Source organism: Sardina pilchardus, chromosome 16 (genome assembly GCF_963854185.1).
Source record: "Sardina pilchardus chromosome 16, fSarPil1.1, whole genome shotgun sequence".
NCBI lineage: Eukaryota > Metazoa > Chordata > Actinopteri > Clupeiformes > Clupeidae > Sardina > Sardina pilchardus.
Window position 1 is genome coordinate 2365243 of NC_085009.1, and position 10000 is coordinate 2375242.

The 10000-nt window shown below is 44.9% G+C and overlaps 1 protein-coding gene across 1 annotated transcript in view; it reads left to right on the plus strand.

The window, feature by feature from the left end:
* The window catches only part of LOC134060472 (ankyrin-2-like), a 121192-nt gene that overhangs the window by 73319 nt on the left and 37873 nt on the right, over positions 1-10000 (plus strand). The window contains exons 11-22 of the mRNA XM_062517201.1: positions 20-118; positions 370-468; positions 658-756; positions 2242-2439; positions 3840-3938; positions 4605-4703; positions 5279-5476; positions 6991-7089; positions 7189-7287; positions 8032-8130; positions 8479-8577; positions 8996-9068. Coding sequence (XP_062373185.1) covers positions 20-118; positions 370-468; positions 658-756; positions 2242-2439; positions 3840-3938; positions 4605-4703; positions 5279-5476; positions 6991-7089; positions 7189-7287; positions 8032-8130; positions 8479-8577; positions 8996-9068 — 1360 coding nt within the window. The remainder of the gene's footprint in view (positions 1-19; positions 119-369; positions 469-657; positions 757-2241; positions 2440-3839; positions 3939-4604; positions 4704-5278; positions 5477-6990; positions 7090-7188; positions 7288-8031; positions 8131-8478; positions 8578-8995; positions 9069-10000) is intronic.

The following is a 10000-nucleotide window of genomic DNA, read 5'->3' on the forward strand; positions in this document are numbered from 1 at the left end:
GTCTGTGTTCCCCTGACAGAACGGCTTCACCCCTCTGCATATCGCCTGTAAGAAGAACAGGGTGAAGGTGATGGAGCTGCTGGTGAAGTATGGAGCCTCCATCCAGGCCATCACTGAGGTAAGGCCCCGCCAGAGACATGGTGCAGGGACAACAGAAAAGAACCACTAAGAACTGCATACTTGAATCCCATGTCTAGAAATGACTTGGCTTTCCTGAATGGTCTTTTTCATTTCTTTTTCTTTCTTTCTTTCTTTCTTTCTTTCTTTCTCTCTTCCTTTCATTCTTTCTCTCTTTCTGTCTCTCTCTGTCTCTCTTTCTGTCTCTCTCTCTGTCTCCCCCTCTCTCTCCCCCTCTCTCTCTCCCTGTAGTCTGGCCTCACTCCTATCCATGTGGCAGCGTTCATGGGTCACCTGAACATCGTGCTGCTGCTGCTGCAGAACGGGGCGTCTCCTGACGTCAGCAACATTGTGAGTGGACACTCCTCCAGAACGACCCTCACCCTCATATCAGCCTCACTTCAGATGCGTGTCTCTCACATGTTTACATGTAGCCCTGCATATTCTCACTCGTGGCTTTGTGTACATGTGTGTGTGTGCGTCTATGTTTTGTTTTCTCTGCGTGTGTGTGTGTGTGTGTGTGTGTGTGTGTGTGTGTAGCGTGGGGAGACGGCCTTGCACATGGCGGCGCGAGCCGGACAGGTGGAGGTGGTCCGCTGCCTGTTGAGGAACGGAGCCATGGTGGACGCCAGAGCTAGGGTAAGGCTGACCTTTGAACTCTGAACCTTGACCTCTGCTCAGTTTAAGGTTGTTTCCGAAATGGCCGACTGCACACTGCTTCTGTACTGATCTTGATAGAAAAGTAGTATGCAGTAAGCCGTACAGCAGCACAGTATTTTTGAAACTGTATTACAGCCTGAAATACTTAAAAGTTGTGGGTTCAATTCCCAGCATCCACCATTGTGCCCTTGAGCAAGGAACTTAACCGAGTTGGCCCTTGTAGTATATTTGACATTTGTAAGTTGCTTTGGATAAAAACGTCTGCTAAATGAATAAATGTGATGTGTTGTAGTTATAATACTGCAATCATTTAGTTTTACAAGATCATTTTGTGTTATATTATAAGAATGACAGTGAGTCTCAGAGCATGACTCAGTACCTTCATGTCACATTTTATTATGCTCCAAACTGTGTAAACAGACAAGAGAGAAAGTGACAAAATAAGCATAAAAGAAGAAAACCCAGATGAATCAGGATGTCAGTCTACACCTATTAAGTCTCTGGTCTACACTATCGATATCTGCTCATGCCAGCTGTGTGTTTGTGTATAATTTGATATTTTATCCAGCAGTTGTTTATGAGTCTGTCCAAATCCTATTATTCCTGAGATAAATAATTATGTATTTATCGCACACTGTAATCTGTGACCTTATTACTTGCACATCCCTGGCCGGACATCAGAGTCGGAGTCATAAAACTGAAATGGCGATGATTATTGCCTCGTAAGACGTCAGGTCAGCTCACGGTTTAAATGTCAAGACCATTCAGTGGTCTGATGGAGCCATGGACACAGCATGCAGCAGTATCAACACAGATGTCAGAGTCCAAACGGCACTTTACACGATAACAGCAACAACACTCCACATCTGGCAAGCCCTAGGACCTCATAACAGGCCATGTGACCCTATGCCATGTCATAAGATAATACAGTATATCATAACAGACCATGTGACCCTATACCATGTCATAAGATAATATATCATCAACAGTGCCTATAGCACAGGAGTCCTGTCTGACTGGGCCCCACCCTCTTGTTTTACTTCATACACAATGAACTGCACATTCTTTCATTATTTTATTTGACTTTTTTACTAGTTTACTATGTTAGTCTGGATATCACCATACTAAGCTCAGTCTTTCAAAATTGAACTATTGAACTGGTCTGGGCAGTCTGCGCTTTACTTCTACTTACGCTCTCTCCATACACTTGGATAGTCCTTCAACCAATCAGACCAATGATATGGTGGATAAGCCAGTTTGTGATTGGACCCAGCAAACGTGGACAGGAAGCAGGTTGCAGGATGTGTAGGTTTCCAGCCTGAGCTGCCGGGCGAAATCCAAATCGCCGGCAGATCAGGCTGGGTTTACGTTTATAATGTAAATGTCATTAGATGGTTACTGAAATGTGTGTGAAATGTGCTGAATAGAGTCAGTGACCGGTCCCTTGGCCTCCCCCCTGTGCAGGAGGACCAGACCCCGCTCCACATCGCGTCCCGGCTGGGCAAGACGGAGATCGTGCAGCTGCTGCTGCAGCACATGGCCCACCCGGACGCCGCCACCACCAACGGCTACACGCCGCTGCACATCGCCGCCCGCGAGGCCCACGTGGAGGTGGCGTCCGTCCTGCTGGAGGCCGGGGCCTCCCACTCACTGGCCACCAAGGTGAGGAGAAAGTGGACGCGCTGAACGTGTGTGTGTTGGAGTAGAGATAGACACACAGGTAGACAGGCACACAGGTAGGTAGGTAGATACTTCTGAAGATACTATAATGTCCACCTGGAAATTGGGCTTGGACAACAGTTGATAGTGAACGGCTCATAGCTAGACCCGTTCACTATCAACACACAATAGCAGCAAGTGTGGCCACGATCGTGTGTTCTCTCTCTGGCTTTCTGACAGCCTCTGCATGTCTCCTCTATTTCCTTCTCCAGTTGCGTTTGCGTTAGGCTCGGTTGGGTTCACCCTCTCTCTGCCTCTCTCTCACACACATATTCACATACAAACAAACATACTGTAGGCATATGCCCCCATCCACTTAGAGGTGAACCCAAGGTTAGGTTCACTTGTGTACAAGACGTACTGTACTCAACTGTGTTGAGATGTACTGTATGTGAAATGGACTCTGATATGCACATGTGCTAACTGGGATAATTGCTAATTGTTAGCACAATATCTGCTCTGCCTGTATAGTCTATAGTAGCTGATTCATATCTTAATACAAATCTACTCTGCCATCTCTTCTAGCTCTATCATTAAATCACCATTACATCTATCTATGAATTATTCATCTTTAGCGAATCAATTGGAAAGCTCAGACAGTTGAGCCAGCTGAAATGAATTTACATAGACTATCAGTGTAATAATAGAAAGACCTAGATGATCAAGAAAGATGTCATAGCCTATGTGAAAATACATAGTAATACTCGCCCATTACTTTTATGATTTGTGCTTTGTTTTATCATCAGTTGTTGTTTAAATGCTGATGAAATATTTACAGACACAGCAAACAACATATTGATAGATGGAGAGACACCATCTTGATCCCTTCATTAATAAAGGAGTATTCCTAGGCAGTGTGGTGTTTGAGAAGGCGTGACAGCATCTCCTCTACACCCGTCTGGCCATGGTGGTGTTTTTTTTTTTTTATCATAATCCCGTGGCAGAGGATTTCCCTTCCCCTTCCCCTCCCCCTCCCCCGTCCACTCCCCAACATGGGCTGTAAACATGCTGGTCATGTGACCAGGTGGGGGACACGCCTGTATCGTCATGGAGACGTGACTCACCGGCTCCCTCTGCTGTTGGTCACGATATTCATTCAGATGAAAGGGCATTCTAAACAAACCCCATATACTGTAGAAGAGTTGGTCATTTGAGGTTGGAACAGGACTCTATAAAAGACCTTTGAGATAATGTTATCGTAAGTGAAATAAAAAGTGCAAGGGCCTTGAATTGAATGGTATGGAGAGCTGCTCCCAAGGTGCGCTTAGTGGGGGTTTTGGACATTACTCGTAATTCTGCCACCATACGATTCACATATTGTTGTTGTTTTTTCGTCCATACAGAAAGGGTTCACTCCTTTACATGTGGCATCAAAGTACGGAAGCCTGGATGTGGCAAAACTCTTATTGCAACGGCGTGCACCCCCTGACTCTTCTGGCAAAGTAAGGCTTGGACCGGCTCTTCTCATTTACTTACCAGCACATCATGAATATTCTCAGTGAATGGACACTGTCAATGGTGTTTCATACTCAATGATTCAACACTATGACTTGTGTTTCACTGATAATGATGATGTGTTGTGCAGTTGTGGGAAAGGTGGTGCATGAACGTGCTCATTCTTGATTTGATACACAGTATGAAATGAAAAAGATATTTAAATAGCATGTTGGTATGTTTTATATTGAGGCTATGTTGACTGCAAGAGTGCCGGTAAGCATAGTTTTGATTAAATGAACTAGTTTTGGATTAACGCTTCTTTTCAGTTGTCATTTATAGGGAGTGTCATCTTTTTTTAATAATACTTAAGAAAACAAGGCAAACAAATCTTTCTTCTTCCTTTTTTAATAAGATACCTTACAACTTCCCATGCGCTTGCATATTAATATGAATCATTAACAATAACAACGATTTCTCTCTCTAACCTGTGTGCTCTTTGTAACTGCTTAATCATTTGTCTATTTCAATGTGTGATTGTGTATATAGGTGTACATATGTTTGCATATGTAAGTGTGTGTGTGTGTGTGTGTGTGTGTGTGTGTGTGTGTTTAATCACTGCTTCAGCCTAACTAACTGGCGTTCTAATCCTGCCCTCGCCCTCATCCTTACAGAATGGCCTCACCCCCCTCCATGTTGCAGCGCATTATGATAACCAGAAGGTGGCGCTCCTGCTTTTGGACAAGGGGGCCTCTCCCCATGCCACAGCCAAGGTGAGACCGCCAACCTGCCCTCCCCACCGGGGCGGCACCCGAAGCCCAAGGGGAGAAAGGAGGAGTGAACGAGAACAGAGATACTGTTCCATCTCAATCTCTCTCTCTCTCTCTCTCTCTCTCTCTGTCTTTCTTTTATCACTCTCTTTCTCTTCCTCTCTCGCAAGCATTCTATTGCTATTGCTTTGGAATGTTTTGCCTGTCCACTGTTCATAAGTGGCTTTGGTCATCTCAGACAATCTGAAGATGTAGGATGGCTTGTTGCCAAGACAACAGTGTCCTCTCTTGGAGCTGCCTTCTACTTTTGTCTTGCTTTGCTAATTGTTTCATAAATTAAGTCTACGTTAAGTGTAGACTCCACATAGCAGTAGTATACTGTATGCATGTTTGTATGTGAGTATGTACAGTATGTGTGTGTGTGTGTGTGTGTGTGTGTGTGTGTGTGTGTGTGTGTGTTTGTATGTGTATGTTTGTGCTGTACGTATTTGCAAAGCGTTCGTAACATATAACATGCCCTCGTTCCCATCCCTCTGCCCACTCCCCCCTCCCCCTCCCCCTCCCCCTCCCCCTCCCAGAATGGCTACACTCCCCTCCACATCGCCGCCAAGAAGAACCAGATGGACATTGCCACCACGCTGCTGCAGTTTGGGGCCGAGACCAACATCCTGACCAAGCAGGGCGTGACTCCGCTGCACCTGGCCTCCCAGGAGGGGCACAGCGACATGGCCGCCCTGCTCCTGCAGAAGGGGGCCCACGTCAACGTGCCTACCAAGGTGGGTGAGGCGCCAGGGAACGGACGCTGCCCGATAATGACCCGTGATGAGGCCAGTTGGAGGGGCTAGGGTGTGTGTGTGTGTGTGTGTGTGCAGATAGGTGTTAACATGCCTGCACAGTCCTGGCTGAGCATTGGAACAGGTGTTTGGACTGAAAAAGGCCTCTTCACACACTAGTAGTGAGGTAGAACTGACAAACTTGACACCAGCATCGGAATTTTTCAACACTAGTCAATAGATGGTTATACACCTTTACTCACATTCTAAAATCTTTCTTGGTTTATAGCAGCTGATGCTAGGTACTGCCCAGAGCTGTAATGTGTTGGATATTTTGTTGTAAAAATGACAAAGATGACCTAGCTATAGACCAGGCATTAGCATGCTAGCCAGCTAGCCTTAGAGTGAACTCTCATAACACTACTCTGTACCTCCAGAGGTATACAAGTCAAAGGAATGCGGTCGTGGACGCGATAAACACCTCGAATCCTACTCGTGCCCTTTGTAGCCCCAAGTCGTGAGTCGTGCTGCGACAGACACTGGCACCCATAGATTTTTAGCCTCCTCACACGAGCACAGTTTGGTGCTGTACTGTGCTTCACATATTGTAGCGCAGGTCACACAAGGACAATGTGCAGTGTGTGTGCCACTCAGACTCTCCAAAGACTGATGTCTGTGTGACTGATCAGGAGTGAGTCTGCTCTGCAAAGGCAATGACAGAGCCTTATGAGGATCAAAGTGCTCCCATTTATCAAAGTGACAGGCATTGTATTGGCCCAATTGGACCTCCATGCCAGTCTTCATGTCCGCCTCAACATGCTGGAGTAAAGGGTATTAGAACCTGTCAGTGTGATTTGATTGGCTGTGACATATAGGAGCCAGCCAATGACAGCTAGCCTGGCCTCTGCAGGTGGCTTGGCTGTGATAAGGGAGTGCAGGTATCTGGGGAGGACTGATAATTTCATTAGTCCACAGCCCACTTGTGTGTCTGAGATGATCATAAACAAGACCTGTAGTCCACAAAAGGCTTTAGGGAGCCTTAGAGAGCTGAGATGCTGGACTGGAGTGGTTGGAGTGGCTGATAAAGTTACAGAGGATTGTTAGAGTTATGGACGTATCATTGATAATGCATTCACACAATTTTTACAATTAGCTCACACACACATACACATTATTATTTAGTATAAATATTTGCTGACTTTCACGTTCAGTGAAGTTCTATTGCAATAAGTGATGATCAAACTCACATAATGAAAGACTTGAATCAGAAGCACAAAACCTGTTGTGATTGGCATTGGTCATTATTTTTTTAGCAGCTGTCATTGTACAGAATTATCAGACCCCCAAATGTTGGGAAGGTCTGTTCATGTTGATGGAACTTTCTGCAGCACTTTGAAGAGCCGCGTAATAATAAATATGCTAGACATTACTTTTCTCACACATGTTATAGTACAGACTACAGTGATGTTGTGATGTTATCGAAGGATAACCTTATATGGATTTTTGTTTGCCTGTAGAGTGGACTTACCTCCCTGCACCTGGCTGCCCAGGAAGACAAAGTAGCTGCGGGGGAGATTCTGGCTCAAAATGGTGCCATCCTCGACCAGCAAACCAAAGTAAGACAGTGCAAACTCACATTAACCAAACAACAAACATTGCTCAGAGTGACTGATGAATGTTGAACATGTTCTAACTGTGAGCCCTCTTCTGCCTAGTTGGGATACACACCTCTAATTGTGGCGTGCCACTATGGGAATGCCAAGATGGTCAACTTCTTGCTGAAAAGCGGTGCCAGTGTGAATGCCAAGACCAAGGTAATGAGTTGGAACAACCATGAAAGCTTGATCAGTAGCATTGTGGAGCTTAAGGTGCTGTGTCCACCAAACGCGTTTTTAACAGCCAGAGCGCCCTCAACCGCCTCCTCTCGGCGCTTCGATAAGTGTTTATTGTTGCTAAGTTACCAAAACCAGAGACGGTTTATAACGAGAAGTGCCATTGACGAGCCCGGCGCTGTTCTAAAAGTTGAACAGATTTCAACTTTGAGCGCTCTGAGCGCTTCGACAAAAAACGGTCGGCACCGAGAGTTTTTTTCCGCCGAGGGCGCTCAGCGCTGTGAACGCTGAGCTACATAGACTTTACATTGAAAATTGTCGCCGTCGGCGCAAAAAACGAAAAAAAAAAGACGAAACTGGAGTGTGTTTCCCAAAACCATAGTTGCTAACCTGTTAGCAAGTTGGTTGGCAATGAGAAATTGCATTGAAACTAACAAAGTTGCTAATTAGCAATGTGGTTTTGAGAAACGTGCCTCAGATATAAACTTGCTAACATGCTAACTAGTGACAGAAAACCCTAAAAAAGGGAAAATGTTTTGCATAGTGTTGCAGTCTTCACTTTAATCAATGGATATTGAATAAGTCAGCCTGATTATTTCATTTAATTCATTTAATTTATGTTGACTTGCACATAGTACACACAAGGATATAGTTTCTGATGTGTATGTGATGGCTGTGTAGCTCCTCTTGTTGACGGTCTGTCTCTGGGTCTATGTTCCCCCACAGAACGGATACACGCCCCTCCATCAGGCAGCCCAGCAGGGAAACACACACATCATCAACGTGCTACTCCAGTTCGGAGCCAAGCCCAGTGCCATCACTGTGGTGAGTGAGACAGCAAGTACACTTTACACACGTGGGAGTGGGAGTAGATACACACACACACACACACACACACACACACACACACACACACACACACACACAGACACACACACACACACACACACACACACACACACACACACACACACACACACACACACACACACACACACACACACACACACACACACACACACACACACACACACACACACACACACACACACACACACACACACACACACAATGTGCTGTAGCAATACACATACACATACACATCTTTCACTCACTCATACAAAGACACATGCATGGACACACAGATATCTTACATGGCTCTTGTGTCCTCAGAATGGGAACACAGCTCTTGCAATCGCCCGCCGCCTTGGCTATATCTCGGTTGTGGACACACTTCGCGTGGTCACCGAAGAGATCATCACCTCGACAACGGTGAGCCTTAAGACTCAGGTACCACTTCTTGCCCAGCTTTCTGTGTTGTCCAGTGGTAGATCAGGAAGCCTGTTCTTGTATGTGTACTGTATGACCAAAGATCCTTCACTACTATCCTTTAACCCTCTCTGGTATGACCTTTTAATGGAAATTATTTTAATCACCAAGCATCACATCAGATCAATGTAATGTTTACAGATGAATATATCAGTCTACTTCTGTAAAGTGGTTTGTCCCTCAGTTTCAGCCTTTACATTCACACCTTAATGAATTGAACATGCATTAAGACACGGCAACATTTCTCAAATGTTATTATGTAGATGTATTTTCATTAGGTCTAGGTTATTTCACTGTTCCACAATGAAACAGTAGCATAGCGTAAACATTGCGAAGTACAGACATGTTTGTTCCCTTTTAGACGGTGACGGAGAAGCACAAGCTGAACGTGCCCGAGACCATGACTGAAGTTCTGGACGTCTCGGATGAGGAAGGTGAGCTCGGACATTGTGTTGCTCATCTAAGCGTGTGGATTCTGACCTGCAGATATCATGTTGTGTCCCATTCTCCATTTCATTCATACTTTGAGTTGTTTTGCTAGCGCCTGCCTGATAAAGCCAGTTCTGCTGTAGTCATTCGTAGTGCGTCAGTGGGACTTTATGAAGCTCTGTATCATTCCTGTAGAGATTAGGTTTAAACCTGATGAGGATGTGCTCTCAGACGACTCAATGGACCTGGAAGGTACATAAAAAAAAGACCATGGTGTTCCGCGTGTATAACCCAAGTGTGTGTGTGTGTGTATTTTTGAGTGGGACACGAGACTTGCAGTAACCCAAGTTGAACACTGTGTTGCCATGGAGATTGACAGTGTAAGTGAGTGGAGTTGCTGTTGCCGTGGCAACTGGAGAAGTCTTGTTGCTAGGAGTGGAATGCAGTACTGGGCACGGCGTAACTGCATGAGTTTGTTTGTGTGAATACTGATATTTCTCTCAAATCTGTTGAAATGAGACAGACATGCATTTTGCAGATACATAATAAATTAAATGAATGAATTTTGAAAGGTGTGCTTTAGGCTTATAGTATGACATTATAGAATCTGTATATCTTACAATACAGACCACTTCAAAGGAAAAACATTTTTACAAACCTTACCTTAAGGTGTGTAAATATTAGACCTCCCTTTAATTATGTAAATGAGACTTGGTTATGGTTATTGCAAGTAAATAAGTATGCAACAGTCATCATTAAGTTAAGTGTTTTTGTAGCTTGAGGCCCCAAGGAAGAGCTTCTTTGTGGTGCACTTTCCTTTAGAGCCTCAGTACAGCTCATGGGGAATGCCCTTTGAATTTCAAATGGAAGGCCGTAGAGAGAAGTCCTTTTCCCCGTAGAGCATCTCCTGTAAGGGATTTCATTCTGCGTCGACACA